At 49.9% G+C, this 18,621-nt stretch overlaps 3 protein-coding genes across 8 annotated transcripts; 1 reads left to right on the forward strand and 2 right to left on the reverse strand.

Annotated features, from left to right (window-relative positions):
• Positions 1 to 151: 151 nt before the first annotated feature.
• On the reverse strand, positions 152 to 6,270 carry LOC101768900 (putative disease resistance protein RGA4). Of its 6 annotated transcripts, none has more exons than XM_022829394.1 (7): positions 5,982 to 6,270; positions 2,072 to 5,882; positions 1,795 to 1,919; positions 1,581 to 1,721; positions 1,166 to 1,372; positions 844 to 1,004; positions 152 to 757 (listed from the first exon to the last, which is right to left on the reverse strand). In XM_022829394.1, exon 2 carries the CDS (start codon positions 5,778 to 5,780, stop codon positions 2,130 to 2,132), a length of 3,651 nt encoding a protein of 1,216 aa, XP_022685129.1. In that variant the 5' UTR covers positions 5,781 to 5,882; positions 5,982 to 6,270; the 3' UTR covers positions 152 to 757; positions 844 to 1,004; positions 1,166 to 1,372; positions 1,581 to 1,721; positions 1,795 to 1,919; positions 2,072 to 2,129. The 6 variants fall into 6 exon arrangements, with proteins under 6 accessions (XP_022685129.1, XP_012703438.1, XP_022685130.1 ...); XM_012847984.2 differs by having other exon boundaries at positions 1,581 to 1,713; positions 1,795 to 1,927; positions 5,982 to 6,269; XM_022829395.1 differs by having other exon boundaries at positions 1,166 to 1,360; positions 1,795 to 1,927; positions 5,982 to 6,269.
• Positions 6,271 to 10,922: 4,652 nt separating this feature from the next.
• LOC101769311 lies at positions 10,923 to 11,358 on the forward strand. The gene is given in 3 exon segments (XM_012848224.1): positions 10,923 to 11,012; positions 11,015 to 11,036; positions 11,039 to 11,358. Coding segments are annotated over 3 exon segments (432 nt in total).
• A 4,293-nt stretch (positions 11,359 to 15,651) lies between these two features.
• Positions 15,652 to 18,108, reverse strand: LOC101769715. Its single transcript, XM_004980582.1, has one exon. It carries the CDS (start codon positions 18,106 to 18,108, stop codon positions 15,652 to 15,654), a length of 2,457 nt encoding a protein of 818 aa, XP_004980639.1.
• Positions 18,109 to 18,621: the final 513 nt, after the last annotated feature.

Here is an 18,621-nt window from a genome sequence, read left to right on the forward strand (position 1 = left end):
AAGTTGATGGATCACATGGTTTTGTAATCCATCCGAATTTAACCAAACGGTCCAGAATATCAATAGCACAAAATGACATATTTGAAGACCTGAATGGTAATTATAAAACATGCTATTAGGACTTTATATATCACACAATCAAAAGCAAAGGTTAGTTCCAACAATAATATTTCAATTTATGTAGTTGTTCATAGATAATTAAAGCCATCCATATTTACAATAGTTCATAAACAAAGAACATCTGATGCTGATATGTTGATGCTGCATTGCTTCATAGGATCTGACTGCTGGAGCTTCAGACTTGCATATTACACAAACAAAAATAGATCTGACTGCTGCAGCTATATAGTTAGACATTTCATTGGCAAAAGACATCTAAATGTTTCTTCATTTGCCTTGAAACAACAGAGATTAGAACCATTTCGAAACCCTTGGGGGCTGACAGATATCAACAGCAAAAGGCATTACCTTAACACTGCTGACAAGATCAAAGAAGATCTTCTCCTGACCAACTGTCACGTAGTGTCCACGAAGACACTGAGCCGTATCATCATCAGGAGAAAGGATGAATCCAAACTTTCTACTGCAATCCTGAAAAGAGAAACATTGACAGAACCAGCCATCCTCTCCAAAGCAGGAACCGTGATCATGAACAGGTTCTTATTTTCGTCTGTAGCAGACCAAGCTAGAACCAGATAGTCGTGAACACCTTCTTGATACCACCAGATAGGTCATATTGTCCCTACACAGCGGCAAACTGAAGGACTCAGAGTGACATCATATTCTCCACGGCTTTCACGGATAACAGGATGGAGTACTGTACATTAGTGACAAGAGCATTACCAGCAGCCGGTAGTGCCGTGAAAAAAACTTTGTCGTTTTTGTCATCCACTGCAGGCCTGTCATCGTTAGCAGAGGCTTGCAATGAAGCTTCCAGATGGCAGTCGTGCGTACATGTGAGTGCCCTCCTTTATGCTTTTTAAGGACAAAAAAATGGGTCATGTCTGCACGGAAAAAAATGAAAAGCATAACAAGTTAACAACACGTCCACCATATATGTGCTAAATGAGATTTGATTAACACAGACGAAGGTATGGTTTTTTACTATCCCAACTTATATAAAGGAATTGTGTTGTTGACAAAACACAGTGCGCCTTCCACGTACCTAGTTTAGGCCCTGGCAGTGGAGAAGCACGACTCCATGAGTTCTTGAAGCCTTGGGACTGCTTCCATTCACCACAAATTGCTCTCCAAAACTGAGAAGCACGACTCCATGAGTTCTCGTTTCAGTGATTCCGCATCGGCTGATCTCAACACCAAGGGATAGCACATATTTCCAGAATTTCTCTATGCACGTCAACTGCATCCAAGACTGAAAACCAATAGCCGTATAAACCAACAATATGTGGGGTTACATCAGTGAGAAAGGACCGTCTAAAAGCCGGAATGAAAATGACACCCCAAAATCCCACCCCGCAAACCCATCTATCAACCAGTTCGTCACCAAAATAGGAGGGCATGCAAAGCAGGGAAATTTGAAGGAAACAAATTGAATAAGAGGAAAGTGAAAGGTCGTATACCTTCATCAGAGCTGCTTGAATGAACGTGTGATACGTCTTCATATTCAAAGCTGTCAAGCAGCTGTTTGATGGCGTTAGTAAAACTGCTTCGTGTCTATGGCTGGGCAGCATTCGATCTTACGGCTCTGAAGAGCTGTTTGCCTTGAAACAACAGAGATCAGAACCATTTTGAAACTCTTGGGTGCTGACAGATACCAACAGCAAAAGGCATTACCTTAACACTGCTGACAAGATCAAAGAAGATCTTCTCCTGACCAACTGTCACATAGTGTCCACGAAGACACTGAGTCGTATCATCATCAGGAGAAAGGATGAATCCAAACATGCGCACAGGGTCTACTGCAATCCTGGACAGAGAAACATTGACAGAACCAGCCATCCTCAGACCCATCTATCAACCGGCCAGTTCGTCAACAAAATAGGAGGAGGGCATGCAAAGCAGGGAAATTCGAAGGAAACAAATTGAATAAGAGAAAAGTGAAAGGTCGTACCTTCATCAGAGCTGCTTGAATTGAATATTCAAAGCTGTCAAGCAGCTGTTTGATGGCGTTAGTAAAACTGCTTCATGTCTATGGCTGGGCAGTGTTCGATCTTCCGGCTCCGAAGAGCAGAGTAACTCCCACGACCACCATCACATCCTAAAGATTCAAGGCATCGGCAGTCATGAAGATGCAGTATTTCTAATGATGGGTGGTCTCCCAAGGAATTGACTGACTGTAACTTATCGCAGTAAAAAATATTTAGTTCCTCGAGTGCACACAGGTCTCCTGACACAGAGCAGAGTTTCTCACAGCTGAAGATGCATAAACATTTGAGGGACGGTGGTAGATTTGGAAGTGTTACCAGGCTATCACAGCCTCTTATTATTAGATTGACGAGGCATGGACGACGAATAATTGGAGACATCCATTGCTCTAGGGTACCAGTGGTGGATGCAGGGTCGCGGCAATGTTCCAGCGATGTATATGTGTCAAGATGCTCCTCCTTTCCCCATATGAACTCAAGCTTAGGGCAGAACTCAATATAAAGAAATCTGATAGATGGGGGAAGAATGAAGAGCTGTACCATGCTTCGACAATTGCGTATAGTTATCGCGTTTAGATGTGGCAGGACTTGATCTGTTGTTTGTGTAGGTTTGCCACCTTTCGCTTGTGTGGGCCCTATTAGCTTGTTGCAGGACTGAATCCACAACTCCTTCAAAGATACCAAGCTTTGGAACACTTCTTCTGGCCAGTAGATGAGCACATTACAGTGTTGAATTGTCAAATATACAAGATGTTCAAACCATTTCCAGACCCCAGGTGTTAGCTGTGACTGGCTTGATACAAAGAAAAAGTTGCAGCCAGATATGCTCAGTCGCGACAGAGGTGCGGCTTCTGTGTCACCCAAAGATAGTTCCAGTTTCTGTGATGAATCCCAATTATAATCTATCTGAGGCAGTGCTTCTGTGTCATGGACATACAGCTGTAGCTCAGAAATTGAAGACATGTGCCTTGATTTAACTATTCCTAAGGAGAGCAGCGGCTTGCCTTCATCCAGCCTTACAACCTTGAGCTTTGGTGTTTCAGGTAGGCTAGTCAACTTTGGACAGTTTTTTATATCAATCTCCTCAAGTACAGGAAAGGTTAATTCATCTTCTTTTCCTTCTGTTGCGACCCATCTCTCCAAGCTCTTCAAATAATGTAACCGGAGTTGCTTCAGTGCTGGAAATGGCGTAGACACCATATGGCTGCATAGGCTTCGCAATTTGTCCAAGTTTGCCAAATACAAAACTTCAAGGGCTTTGAAATGGCAGAATTGAGGAAATTCCTCACACAGCGTACAACCAACCAGTTGGAGCTCGGTCAAGTGCTGCAGCAGACTAAGATCTGTTACCCATGACGGTAAATTGGTGCCTTTGTAGAAAATTATGCTTAGCATCTCCAGCTGATGATGAGGTTTAAGGGAACCTAACACCTCATTATGAGAATCTGGTTTCGCACGAGCATGATCATTCCACTTGAGAGATAAGTGTGTGAGTTTCTCTTTATTTTCAAGGCTGGCCGCTTTTGCAAGCACTTCTGTTACATTTTGCAGACCACTTAACTCTAACTCTCCACCAAGGTTTAAGTTTCGAAGTTCTCCGATAGTACTACATCCCAAGCCATCACCAATAGCAAAATATGTTAGAGTCTGCAGAGAAGTGATCTGTCCAAGTCCTGGAGGCATGCACGTCAATGAATTGCATCCATGGGTATAGAGGTGTCGGAGGTTTGCCAAATACTTCGTATCCTTTGGAAGTTGAAGAAGGTTTGTGCAATGAGAGAGGTCCAACGTTTGTAGATTATACATAGTGCTTATACCTTCAGGAAGTTTCTTGAACCCATGTGACGACAGATTAAGATACCTTAGGTGTTGTATGTGTCTTGTAAGCTGTTCCTGTCCTACACGTAAGAACCTATCTGCTGGAAGGTGTAATGCTCGCAGTGAAGTGTACTTTGATATATCAAGGGGGTCACGATAATAACCTGTAAAAAACAACGTATGGAGCATTGCAGTTTGTTTCTTCAATAGACTTGTAAGCTGTTCTTTCCAGAAAACAGCCCTATGTATTGATAAGAAGAGGTGGCGGGTCGGATTTAGCAACAACTTGTTGACACTTGGCTTACCAACTATAGTGACACATTCTTTCCCCAGAACAGATAGAGCAATGTCATGCATGAGATCATGTATCTTGCATATGGTTGACTTACGAAGCGACAACCTTCCAAAGGCGTTAATTGGAAGTGTTTGCCTGACATCTTGAAAGAATGACCTCCGAGTTAGCTCCTCGAAAATATATTTTCCTACGGTTTCTGGATTGTCATCCTCCTGCACAGGTATGAAGTCATGTGCCATCCACAGTCGAATCAAGAGGTCCACATCGATCTCATAATCTTTAGGAAATAAAGCACAGAATGCAAAACACTGCTTCATATCTGAGGATAGGTCATCAAAACTGAGCTTGAGGATCGGTAAAATTCCGGTTTTCTCACTACAAATATTACTTTTAGCTAATAGATCCTTCCATTCATTTATACTAGTCTTGTTACTCAACATAGAGCCAAAGGCTTTGGCAGCCAAGGGAGATCCAACGCATCGACGAACAAATCCATTGAGAATGCCATCTTGCTCTTCAATATTTGGATTTTGCAAGCTGAATGCTCTGCTCTGGACAATTTCCTTTAAATGCTCATCACTCAGATTCTCGATATTATGTGCTTCAGCTACACACATGATCATAATGTGAGCCACTTCTGCATCACGAGTTGTTGTTAGTACTGCACTGCCCTTGCCACCCTGCTTAAGGCAGGTCTTTAGTTTTCCCCACTTATCAACATCCCGATTCCATACATCATCTAACACAATGAGGTATCTTTTTCCACTTATTATACTGTGGAGCTCTTGGAATGATTTTTCACCTTTCTCATTAGTCTGGCAAATGTTGCTTGCAATGATACTGACATCGAAATCATCTGACACGCAGCACCACCTACGAAGCTCAAAGTGCTTCTCGATTGCAGGGTCATTGTAAATGAGTTGCACAAAGGTGGTCTTGCCCATCCCACCCATCCCAACAATTGGAAGAACCATGAGATCCATGTTGCTAGCTTGATCAAGGAGCATCCCCACGATTTTCTTCTTCTCCCGATCTCTAGATCTGCTAACAATATCTCTGTCGGAGTCAATGATTATGGAATCTGTCTGTCGCCACTGCCTTGATGGCTGTGCTTGCTGCAAGTGGCTGAAACCAAATGTATTCATCTCGGTGACCAGGGCCTCGATGGTCTCCACAATGCTGCGTAGCCTCTTGCCCATCCTGTAACGGAATACAATGGGATTACGAGCGGGGACTAGGAGTCTCACTACCTCATTTCCAAGCTTGCTGTGGTGGCCCTTCTTCTTGGCTTCTCGCCGAAGCGCCTCGTACTTGAATTCATCAAAGATGTCATTCGCCTCGTAGGCCACTGTCTTGAGGTCTTTGAGCCAAGCTGCTACTTCAGGTCGGGAGGCTCCTTTCTCCTCCGCATCCTGGATGATGTGCAGGATTGCTGGCAGCTTGCGCTCCAGGATCTTGCGATGCTCCTCCATGCCTTCCATCACCTTGTATTGGTCCAGCAGGTAGCTGGATGCCTTCTCCTTCACCATGGAGATCAGTGGCCCGATTACTAACTCGGCCATGGTTAGTTGCTTCTCCGTCGGCAGGAACACAAGTACACAACCAACAGGAACCCGGCTGATATGTCCTCCTCCGGTCCTGCCGTACGCCCGCAGCTCGATCTCCTGCATGCAACCAGCAGAATAAGCAGCTAATTTAGTCACACCACAAGGCACAAACTCTAAGCAGAAATGAAGTTTGAGCAAAGAAATAAGTGAACGAACCAGTACTATTCGTTTCTACAAATTGCTTCAGGTAATTAGCTTCTGCACCAGCTCGGATCCAACGGTTATGAGGGAGGGACGGATCATAACATCACTCACGAACCCATCAACGTTGACTAGCTTCCGATCCGTCTCTTCAACTCGATTGATCTTTCTTCTGATTGCAACAAGTAGTTAGGTGAAGGGAGGATAAGCAGCAGCAGGGAGAGGGAGGATAAACGATGCCTTTGAGATGCGAAATCACATGGCTCCCATAACCATAGGAGTACTAAATCATTCTATTGTTTATTGCACCTAGTAATAAGTTATTAACTAAAGTCGATGCCAATAAGCAGGCAAAAGCTGGGCTGACGTCTTAGTTTACATTTCCTAGACTGCTTTTAGCAGCAAGTTGTCACCACTTTCCAACTGCCCCACTACTTTGTATAATTTAGCTCCACTGATGCATGGCACATGGCATGTCGATTTCTTTGATAGCTCACAATTTCACATTGAAGTCCACCGTGCTTTTGTTGATTTTCCGGAGTTGAGCCTGTGTGCAAATAGTAGCACACAGCAAGGTGGGCGAGGTGCCGCCCGAACTCGCGCGGCGGTTGCGGGAGGCGGGCGGAGTCCGGCGCAGTCGGGAGAGGAAGTCCCGGCCGGATACGGCCGGAGGACGGGGATGACGGGTGGGTCCCACCCGTCAGACCAGCGGAAGGGAGCAGGCCGGCGCTGCATCGCGGGCCGCAGAGGAAAGGAGAGGTGGGCCAAGCGGGGAGGGAAGCTGGGCTGGCGGAAAAAGAAATGGAGCGGCCGGTGGTGCTGATGATGTTGGGCCGCGAGGGAAGGTGGCGTTTGGGCCGGAAGAAAAGAAGGAGAAGGATGCAGCCCAAGAGAAGGAAAAAGAAAAGGAGAAAGGAAAGGTTTTGAAAATTGAAATTGAATTTGAAATTTGAATTTGATTCAAACACAAGCAAGCAAAATAAATGCACCAGCATGCAATGCACAAATAACTCCTATGATGAAATTTAAGTTGAGAAAATGAAATTAAATGCCTAGAAATTTAAAGGACGTCCTAATTGAGCAAATTTTAGTAAATTTAAATTCTTTAAAAATTTGGGTGTTACACTGTGCTTCCTCAACCTCAATTTTGACAAAATAAATATGTCGCTTACTTTAAAGAAAATAAAATGGGTTACTTTTTTTCTTAAAAACGTGGTTATTGTGCTAGGGAGGGAAAAAGAAAAAAAGTATGACGCCTTTGTTTTGTACGTGTGTGATGGAAGAAAAAATCCTCCGCAGCCTCTCATAGTATGCTTGCGACTGGGGAAAAAATTGACGATACAAAAAAGAGGCGCTTAACAAAAAGATGGAAGAAAAAGAGAGTGTCAGAGGGATTGGTATTATGCATTTGAACCTAGGTCTTTGGGACCAAACTGCGCCATACTACTACACTGCACCTTCAAAGGGATTGGTATTATGCATTTAATATATTAACAGAGCTAAGTATGATTTGCAGGCGGCCCACACGCTAGCACTTGGCCTGTTGCACGCACGCGGCCCGCTCGGCCTGCTGGCACACGCTGCTCGCACGCGAACTCCCTCGCGCGCTGCACGCGCCTCGCACACGGACTGCCCCGCGCGCCGCACGCGCCTCGCATGCGTCGCTGGCCTGGCCCGATGCGCAAGCACGCGCTGCGCACGTGCGCTCCTGCCTGCCCTGCGCCCGTGAGCAGCGCTCGACTGCACTCGACGCTCCTGCGCAAGAACAGATAGCACAGAACAAGAACACACCAAAGATTGAGCACTGAAATCCCTTGGCAACAGGAATGGTCTTCATACATGGTCACCTGTCATTGACGTGCATCATTGCACTTTCTGGCGCAATGATGGAGACTAATTTAGTTGAAGGTTGATCTCAGTACCGAGTGATACACATATGCACTTGGTGAGAAAGGAGTGCGTTCACAAGTGTTACTGTCCAGTTCTGTTATTCAATCAGTGTTAGTTACAAATGGGGGATGGTCTGCCTTGCTGTGCCTCTGCATTGAAACTGTAACTCTGGTGCAAACATGGGGATTCTGAAAACATGCCTGATAATGATATGGCCATGTATGTATATGGCACAGTGAGGGCAGGAAAATCTATGTACTCATTTCCATTGTGAGGCCAATACCAAAATGGTCGCAGGCCAATACATGAATCTGATGGTGAGTGAAACTTTGGACAAGATCAGAAGTGCGTGGATTCTCTATAAGAAGTCTGCTTTCTGTTTGACTTATAATTGGAAGTGCCTAGATCAATGCTCTCTAAAACAACATCTGCTTTCTGTTTGACTTTGTTGTGACAAAGTATGTGCTGCAGTAGCTACCTAGTTACGGACATCCATTTGGCAAACTCTAAGCACACCATTTGATAGGAACCCGCTAGGATTGATTCCGATCTTTCGATGAGAGGTATGGGATAACTCGATTAGTGGATGGAGACGACGTTCACGGTCCGACTACAGCCTTCCAAGCTGCGCCTTAGCAACTGATACACCACCTCCAATGGCTGCCGCGATCTTGTGGAGCGCGTCACTCGGCCATTAGGGCACTCATCCTGCAAGCAATCGATGAACTAGCAAGAACACGTATAATAAGTACTGAATTTACTAGATGAAGATGAAGGTTTCAAACTTAATCTTAATAAGGTGGGGTTCCGAAGGCAAGAAGACGAGCGGCTGATCCAACACGCGCGCTTACAAGCAAGTAGCGAGAGCTAAACTTGATCTAAACAAAATCCAATTATTCTTGATGGCGGCTAAGGGGTATATGAAGGTGGGAGGACAACCATCAGGGTGTTGGGGTCGTGCTCCAACCCTAGGATGCGTCCCTAATGGATCCGACTTGATACACGGCTCATTGGGCCAAAATAAGGAGATGCAGCACCTTTGGACAGAAAACCTCTCGATAGTAATTCGGTCATTGCGGCCACCTAAAAATAGATATGGACTTGATTCTAGATCCATATGAAAATAGGTTTTATAAAAATTCCATGGAGTACTTGAACGCCCCAATCCAAGTCCGTATGCGATCGTGGTGACCATCACAAGTTGGTACTGTTCTAGAGTCTGAATCTAGCCGGCGCGACTCCTTTTCCCTTTCGGTCCTCTCCCTGGTTCCTAACCAAAACAAGAGTGCACGCGTTTCCATGGTCTAAATATGATGGACAGGAACTTAGAGTGAACTTACTTGATGATTAAGTTGACAAGCACGGGCGCGAGTAATAGGACCAGAAACCGGTACTTGTATCAGGGTAGAAACTGGTACTCGTGTCAGCGTAGAAACTGGTACTCGTATCGGAGTGGATGTATCGTTGGTGTTGATGTCCTCGTCACCATTGACATGAAGGAAATGTGATGATCTTAAGCTAAGGGAAATAATGAATACAGAATTGCACATAGGCAACGACTTGGTACTCACACTTCAGAATATAATGATCCCTTAAACTGTGTTGACCTCTCCTATATGCCTGGACTGTAGGAGAGTTTGTTTCATGAACAAATTGTGCGTGCCTTCTTATGTTCTGTTCAGGGCATATCAACCAAATGCATCTTCGGTGGCAGGGATTGACCAATTTAGGAAGATGTAGGACAGATGATCGAGCCAGATGCAAATCATGCTGTTCGTCGGAAGACGTTGGCTATTCTAAAGCCGCTTGGTCTCGTAGTTGCAGTTAAGCTTTGTCTTTGGCCATTATTAGCTAGTTCAGTGTACCTGTGAGCCACCTTTACTTTTTTTTCAAAAGAAAAAAAAAGAACACTGCTAGAGACTGATATCGGGCATACTAGTTTTGTGGCTTACAAGTTACAAGCAGTTTTAGTGTTACGGAGTTCATGCGATTTTTGTTGATTGTATCTCAATCTTGGTGGCCAACAACTCAGCTGCGGCACCTAAAGTTGATGGAAATCTATTGCATGAAAAAGAATCGCAACCTAGATTGGCATTTTTCAGGTAAGAGTTTAGAGAACAAGAAAATAAATAAGAAAAAATTGACGCACTTGTAAGTTTGTTTCTGTGAATCAAAGAGAAGTACTTGGAGGATATCTATTGTTCTTTGTTAATTCAATTCCAACTTGAGTGAGCATAAGGTCTCTGCCTAGGCAGAAGACCATGTTTCATTCATTCATGAAACTTTGGGCAAATTGTAGCGCGCGCCGTAGTTTCTGTTCTTTCTTCTTCTTTGACACCGTCCGCGGCCAACGGCGCCAGCGCCCGCCTCCCACCCCCGCCGCACCACCCCACCCTTCCTAACCGCTGCCGTGATTCGCCCCCACCGCTGGCACCGCCCACCGAGGATCCTCCACCACACGGCCGGCGGCGCCATTGCCGCCCGCAACCTACAACCAGTGCTGGGTCGCTGCCGCCCCGACCATCCTCTAAGGCTATCAGGGACTGGAATCCCCCAACCCAACAACCCCAAACTCCTAACCCTAATCCCTCCACATTTGCCGGCAGTGGCCGGCACCCACCCGCCCACAGCCGCTCCCACCAACTCCCCCTCCGCCACTCCCACCAACTCCCCTTGATCTCGGCCATGGCGGAGGAAGGCTTTGGCACCGGCGCGGAAATGGGCGCGCTCATCCGGCGGCTGAGGCTCCACCAGGTAGGGCCATCCCCTTACGACCCCGCACTGGCGGGGACCCCCGCGATCGACGGCTGCGAGCAGCTGTTCTGGCTGCCGATGGCCGCCGTGCTCGTTTGCCAGGAGTGGATTTGGGCCCGGGCTGCAGCCCGGGGCGAACCCCAAGAAGACTGGGAATAAGTTTTATAAAAATGGTATAAAAAGATCAGGCAGCTCATTAGCCCACCCCGACGCAAAGTGAGCCCAGCAGGCTGGAACCTAGCCCTGGCCGGCAGGCCGCGCGCCTCCCGTCCGCACTCGTCACGCTGCACCACCTCTTGCTGGCGGCCGGCGATGGGCGGTGCCGCGAAGCCGCCCCCGCTTGTCTGCTTCAAGTGGCCATGGGGGTCTAACCCCACCCTGTCGCTGGACCCCGGCCCGAGCTGGCGAGCCCCTGCGGAGACCTTGAGCTCCATGGCTCTTCAAATCCATCCGCACCCTCGCGCAGGGCCTCATCGTCGCCGGCAACCTCCCTTCGCCCTCTGCCTCTGCCGCCGCCGGGGGAGGCGGAACAAGGAGGAGGAGATGGTGGGGGAGCCCGGGGCCGCGCAGGTGGAGGCAGACCGCGGTCCGCGGGGACACGGAGCAGCGGGTGCTGGCGGTGGCGCTGGCCAGCGGGAGGCCCGCAACAGTGCTCGAGTTCTACTCACCGCGGTGCTGCCTCTGCGCATCGCTGCAGGGCTCGTGCGGGAGTTGGAGGAGCAGCTGTGGAGATATGCAAGAACAATGACGGTGGTGTGGATGCAATTATATGCAAACCTGTAAATTAGGACTGATTTGTTTGAAAAATATTACCTGCTAGACAGGATCAAGACTGCAAACTGAGTTCAGACAATACAACAGTAAAACAAGATTCTAACAATTAAATCAAGATCAAGAGATTATTGCAAACGAACGTGACTTAGACCTACTTCTTGCAACAACAATAACATCACATCACATTCCAAACGCTAAAATTCTAAAGAATTAAACTACTCTTGTTGATACCAGGAATTTTTGTAGGACTTTCAGTGAAGAGTCATGCAAGATTCTTGCAATTTCCCAGAGTCTTAATGCATAGCTAAACATTAATCAGTTCATGATCTGAACTACCATGCCCTGTTCCAAAAAAAGCTCTAGCCGTCAGTTCATGATCCGAACTACCATGTCCTGTCCCAAAAAACTCTAGCCGTCAGCGTATCAGGGTGCCAGTCCCCCAGCAGACCGCCTCCAGGATGCCGATCGCCGACGAGCAGCGATCCTTTGTGATGCCGCTCTCCCTACCCCTCACCATCACCCTTGCTGGCAGCCTAGGAGGAATTGTGCTATGAGGTTGTGAGTAATTGTTTCACAGGATGAGTGCTCTATGCCAGATTTGTGTGCTATGGCATTGGCTTCGGCCGTCATGGCCATGGCGTTTAACCGTGCTGAGTGCCGGATCACCATTTTGACTAGCATGTGAGCACACACACATATAGGTGGCAGCCAAGGGGTAGTCAATGGAGAGAGAAACTGAAGACAATACATGCCCCGAAGCTAGCACAAGAAATGGTAGCCGTGGCGCAAAAGTCTGATTACTCCGACACTACGGTGAGGAGGTTCTGATGACTCGGCAAAAATCAAAGAAAAAAAGTGTTGTATTCAACGAGATCAATGATTTTGAGATTCTACGCATCATGGGGCAATTCAAATTTACGGTTGCCTGATGGAAGCATTCTGTGTGGTCGATTTCCGACCGCATGTCGGAACAGCTCCCACGTCTGCGCCGATCCCCATTTTCCTTTTATTTTAAAAAATATATACAAATAAAATTATACAAAAATATTTATTAATAAAAATTTGAGTAAAAATTTATATCTACAAATTTTCTGAAAACAAAAGATTTCTATACAATTTTTTTGGAAAACAAAAGTTTGCAACAAAATTTGAAGAGAATAATTTTAGAAAAATTTTGGACAAAAAATACACCAAAAATTCACAAAAAAAATATAGACAAAAATCTTAGAAACAAAAACATAGAGAATGAAGCTAAAAATAAAAGGTAAAGAATAATAAAGGTTTGGGAAAAAATTGAACCAAAATAAAAGAAAAAAAAAGGGACCGATCAGTTGTAGCTCACCGGGCCTCTCACTCGTGCTGCTCGCTAGCGGCGCTCGCCACATCGTCGGGCAGAATGATGGGGCATAGCTCACCGAGCCCTATTGCTGCTCTCCCCACCACACACGCCGGTGGAGCTTGCTGGGCCTCTGCTCCTCACTGGGGCCCCGAAGTCGCGCTCGGCGCAGCGCCCGCCATTGTGCTCCCTCGAGGCCTTCCGCCGTGCCCCGGCGGGTGGAGCCTCGCTGCTACCCCATGCTGGCTACCGGGGCAAACCCCACGCCCTGCAGGTGTAGCCCCACATGCCATCGCGCGCGGAGCTCGCCCGGGGACACTGTTCCCTGCGCTTTATTTGAAAGGGAACCAAGGTTCGAGCCGGAGAGGAGAGAGAAGGAGAAATGGGGAACAAGGAGAGGTGGCCGCTTGGTGATAAGGTTGGACTGCTGGAGCGGGTCCTACCACATGCAGATGAGCAGGATCGTCGGATGGTCCCACCACTCGTGGCCCCTGAAGCAGCACACGCTTCCATGTCATCGACCAACTAGAAGGAATCCAACGGTGGATTCTAGATTTAACTTTTGCACACGCCGGATGTACATTAAGACCCAACTGGATACTTTTTTTAATATGATAGAAGTTTTCAAGGGAGCCAATTGAATAATTTTTATTATTACCTAGGTTATTTTTATTAAATATATATTAGTTATGTTGATTTTATATGTAAAATTGTAACACCCCGTCCTCCAAAGCCGCACCGCCCAACTCTTCCGAGGGGCGGGCACGCGTACACATAGCACCCTGCTTACACTTTCATCCTCGCTTCGTGTAAAAGGGTTAACCCGAAGGTGCTATGGCTGGTTGACGAAGGCTTATAAGTTGCCTCCACCCTTGCTAAACTAGCAATGTGGTACTAAACATGCGCACCTGCGCTAATGGGCCATACTGGATCAACCAAATTGGGCCGGGTGTCACATTCACCCCCCCTCAAAGAACCCGACGTCCTCGTCGGTCCAACTCACCCACGCATGGGAAAATGTCCAGGAACGTTCCCTTTAAGCGCACGACCATACGTCCAGTGCCGGCGCAATATGCCATGCCGTGTGTCCCATCTCAGGCTCACACGCGCCATGCGCCATATGCCCGCACACTGACCCGTACGCGCAACCGCGAGGGTTGGCTCTGATACCATTTGTAACACCCCGTCCTCCAAAGCCGCACCGCCCAACCCTTCCGAGGGGCGGGCACACGTACACATAGCACCCTGCTTACACTTTCGTCCTCGCTTCGTGTAAAAGGGTTAACCCGAAGGTGCTATGGCTGGTTGACGAAGACTTATAAGTTGCCTCCACCCTTGCTAAACTAGCAATGTGGTACTAAACATGCGCACCTACGCTAATGGGCCATACTGGGCCAACCAAATTGGGCCGGGTGTCACAAAAATAGAATTAAAGAATTTAATAACATCTTATTAGAGCCGATGAGGGTGCATATAGGGATGAAACTTCATAGGTTTGGATTTAGGGCATGCACGTAGCCACATTAGTACTGAGTTGGACTTGGAAAATGTACCAGGAGCTCACGCGGGTGAGGGCAGAGCTCCTGGTGACGCAAGCTAGGCTGGTGGTGAGGGTCGGTGAGCACGGCATCGTCGAGGACCGCTGCCTATCAACGTTTAGCATCCTGGAGGTGGTCAGTGGGGACTGCCACCCCGAGACACCGGCTGTCCGAGCGTTTTTAGAGCAGGACGTGGTAGTTCAGACAATGAACGGATTGGAACCTATCATGATCTAGCCGTGTATTGAGACCTAGGGAATTTGTAAGAATTTTTGTGCAACTCTTTCCACCAATATTCCTACAAAAATTCCTCGGGGTCAACAAGAGTAGTTAAAATCTTTACAATTTCAGGGGTCAGAATTAGGCATGTTGCTGCTGCTGCAAGGAGTAGGTCTAGGTCATGTCGCTCAGTCTCTTGGTCTTGATGTTGCTGTTAGAACCTTGTTTTACTATTGAAAATCATCTGAATTCAGCCTCAAGTGTCTTGTGTTAATCGATTTGCTATTCATGACTCCAGGAATATTTTTCAAGAAATCAGTCAAAATTTACAAATTTTTCATAATTGCATACACATCATCATCGTTGCCTATGTCCATCTTCTTCTCTAGCTACCGATATTTCATTGAGCTTCGTGGACCTCAGGGTTCAAATTGACAGGACATTGGTTAGTTGTTCATCTGGCTTTCTTTCATCCATCAGTAGTTATATGCAATGGATATGTTGGACGTCAAATATAGTTGGAACTGAAAGATATGAAAATGATTATATGTTACGTGAATAGTGATTGATACTTATATCACTATTCCTTCATCTTTTTTTTCGGTAAATTTCGTATCTCTTAATTGTAGTTGAAGTTGATCTGAATTTTTTTTATGATTGCAGTATCCCAATTTAGTGCATTTAAACTATTGATGGATGAAAGAAAGCCATTTGAATAACTGATCATTGTACATACAGTCAATGTGAACCATGATCCCAAAGAAGCTTAGTCGAAACATCGATCGCTAGAGATGGAGATGAACATGAGCATCGATATTGATGTGGATGCAATCATGCAAAGTCGTAAATTTGGACTGATATTTTGAAAAAAAAATTCCTTGACTCAATGAGTACCAAATCGAACAACACAGGAGACTTTAAACTGAATTCAGACGATACAAATAACTAGGGTAAAAACAAGGTTCTCTCAACAGAATCGACACTAAGAGAATACTGCAAAGCAACATTATTACCTAGACCAAACCAACTTCTAGCAAGAACAACACGCCTAATTCCAAACGCTGAAATTCTAAAGAACTAAACTATTCTTGTGAACCCCAGGAATTTTGGTCGGAATTTCGGTGCAAAAAGTCACGCAAAATTCCTGCAAATTCCCGGGGGTCTCGATGCACGGCTAGACCGCGGCGGGTTCAGACTCGTCCGTGGTCTGAACCACCACGTCCTGCTCTAAAAACGCTCGGACCGCCAGCGTGTCCGGGTGCCAGTCGCCCCTGACCACCTCAAGGATGCTGATCGCCGACACGCAGTGGTCTTCGGCGATGTCGCGCTCACCGGCCCTCATCATCACCCTAGCTCTCATCACCAGGAGCTCCGCCCTCACCCGCGCGAGCTCCCGGTACACCTTCGGGTCCAGCTCCATGTACGTGTTGCCGTTGCTCCGGCGAGACGACGGGGCGATGTACCTCTCCTCGGCCTCGAGGACGCCGTCGGTGGCCTCCCGGAGCAGCTCGAGCGCGGCGCCGTACGCCGAGTACCCGGCCACGCAGCGCGCGGCGAGCGGGAGCACGGAGACCGTGACGAACCGCGCGAGCTCCGGCGGCGGCAGCTCGACGACCGCGGCCGGGGACTCGAACCTGAACAGCGACAGGCACGCCGCCCAAGTGTGGTCCTGGGCGTTCTGCGCGGCGGCGACGGCGTCCACGACGGCGCGGGCGGCGCGACCGCCGGTGCCGACCTTGCGGCCGAAGAGGCGGAACACGCCGTGCACGGAGACGCACCCCTCACGCGTGCCCCGCCGGGCGACCCCTAGGCGCAGCAACGTCGCCAGCGCCTCCTGCTCGGCGCCACCGGCGAACGATGGCGTGCGTGGCGAGGTGCAGGATAGCTTCATCGTGCGCTTGAACCGCTCCCATGGCGTCTCGACGTCCGCGGCGGCGCGGGCGGCGTCCACGAGCATCGCCGCGGCGACCGGCGCCGGCGCGAAGTAGCTGGCGGCCTCGAGCAGCCGGAGCGCCACCGTGCCGAGCCCCGCCGCCTCCCGTTCCAGCAGCGCGAGGCACGCGTCCATTAGCCTCACCAGGCCCGGGTTGTCGCGGAGCGTGGCGCCGTCCCTGTCCCCCTCCCACGTCGCCGCCCGGTGCGGCGCGCGGCGCATCGCCCGCCGGAGCTCGGCCGGGCCGACGGGGACCTCGGAGAGCATCGCGCCGACGAGGGCGAGCCCTACTGGCGCGCTGGCTATCGCCTCCTGGATGACCCTAAGGATCGTCGTGTCGTCGGCGCCGAGCGTGGTGCGCGCGCCCTTCATCAGCCGCATGGCGTTCGCGTCGTCGAGGTCTCCCAGCGCGAGCGTCCTGACCCCACGCACGCCGCCCGCGAGCCGCGTCGTGACGACGACGCGGGTGCGCCGGCATCCGCGGGGCAGAAGCTCCCCGACGGCGCGGCCGTCCCACCAGTCCTTGTCGCTCTCGAGGTTGTCGATGATGACCAGGTACGGGATGTCGCGGGTGAGCTCCTTGTTGATCTTGGCGATGGCGTCGCCCTCGATGCCGTGGAGAGGTCTAGCGGAGCGGCCTTTGGACGACGAGAGGCTGTCGCCGACTGCGATGCCGAGGTGGTCGGCGAGCTTGAGGTAGCTCTGGCGGAGGTACCTCGCCTCGCCGTGCACCCAGAGCACCTTCTTGTACTCGTGCGAGTGCCGGTGCGCGAACTCGAGCGCCAGCTCCGTCTTCCCGGCGCCGGACGTGCCGGAGATGCAGACCACGCCGTCCAGGAAGGGGCCCTCGCCGCTGACGGCGCCGTCCAGGAACATCGGCCTCTTCCCGGCGGCCTTGTTATGAGCACTAGCGCCGCCGCGCAGCATGGATTCCAGTTCGAGGAGCTCCTTCTCCCGGCCGACGAAGCCCGCGTTCCAGGGGAACGGGATCTCCAGCTCCGCCTCGGCGCGCCACGCCCTGATGGCCGCGGCCACCGCGCGCCGCCCGAGCCGCGCGCCGACGATCTCGAGCACGTCGAGGATGCGGTCACGGAGGTCGCCGACGCGCACCTCCACCGCCGACTCGGAGCGGGCGAGGCCCTCCACGGCCTCCCTCCACTGCTCCTCCGCGCCGTCGTAGGCCATCCAGAGACGGCCCCCGTATTTCTCCCACAGGTCGCCGCGCCGCCCCACGACGTCGTCGGCGGTGGCGAAGTCGCCCCGCCTGACCCCGACGAAGACCGGCACGAGCGCGCCGCGCGCCAGGAAGGTGCGGATCTCCTCGACGGCGTAGGGGTTGGCCAGCGTCGCCGGCGTGACGAGCACCACCCCCGCCGCGGCCGCGTCCATGGCGGCACGGGCCGCCGCGTGCGCCGGCGCGTCCACGCACAGGCGCCGGTCCGACGCGACGCAGGGCACGCCCAGGAGCTCAAGCTCGGCGCGCAGCCACGCCGCCATCCGCCGCGCGTCGCCGCCGTGCCCGACGTACACGTCGCACTCGCGCACCATCGCCCGCGCCATCGCCGCCGCCGCCGCCTCCTCGCGCTCGACCCCGTCGACGCCCAGGGAACTCCACAGCGTCGCCTTCCTCTCCTCCTCCTCCAGGTCACGGATGCGGATCCCGCGCGCGGCACCGGAGCTCGACGACGCCGCGGTCATTGCCTCTTCTCTCTAGCTCGCTCGAGGGTTTCTTTTTCACTGGACAAGCGCCTAGATCCGGAGCTAGATTTCCGGCGAGTCCGAGAGGGGATCGATGTGACGGGGCACTCTAAATAGGCGAAATCGGGAAGGAGATGATGGAATCGAAGAAGTGGCATTGATGAAGTAGCTTGCATGTCCAGCAGTAGAAAACCAGGTGTTTCCAACTGGAAGCGAAGCAAAGCGGGAAAGTTTTGAACGGAAGGTGCTTCGCGTGGCACAATTTTTGGCATTTTTAAATATTTTTTTCGGCACGGATTAATTGCTGGCTAAAAAGTTTCTGACCAGTTTTTACCACACGATCATAGGAGACCTGATGGTGGGGCCATGGGATGGCAAATGCTGCGAGCCGCTTATCTTGGGATGGACGGTTGGGCATTGGTTATCTAGAGTGGAATCAAATTTATGCAATATTTTCACCGTTTTTTTATTTACCTGACCCTTTTGGTCCTCACATGAAATATAGCAGAGATT

Source organism: Setaria italica, chromosome VIII (genome assembly GCF_000263155.2).
Source record: "Setaria italica strain Yugu1 chromosome VIII, Setaria_italica_v2.0, whole genome shotgun sequence".
Lineage (NCBI taxonomy): Eukaryota > Viridiplantae > Streptophyta > Magnoliopsida > Poales > Poaceae > Setaria > Setaria italica.

What these genes read in the sequence shown, in the direction of transcription:
- LOC101769715 (XM_004980582.1), bottom strand. Translation starts at nt 18,108, where the DNA reads ATGACCGCGGCGTCGTCGAGCTCCGGTGCCGCGCGCGGGATCCGCATC.
- LOC101768900 (XM_022829394.1), bottom strand. Translation starts at nt 5,780, where the DNA reads ATGGCCGAGTTAGTAATCGGGCCACTGATCTCCATGGTGAAGGAGAAG.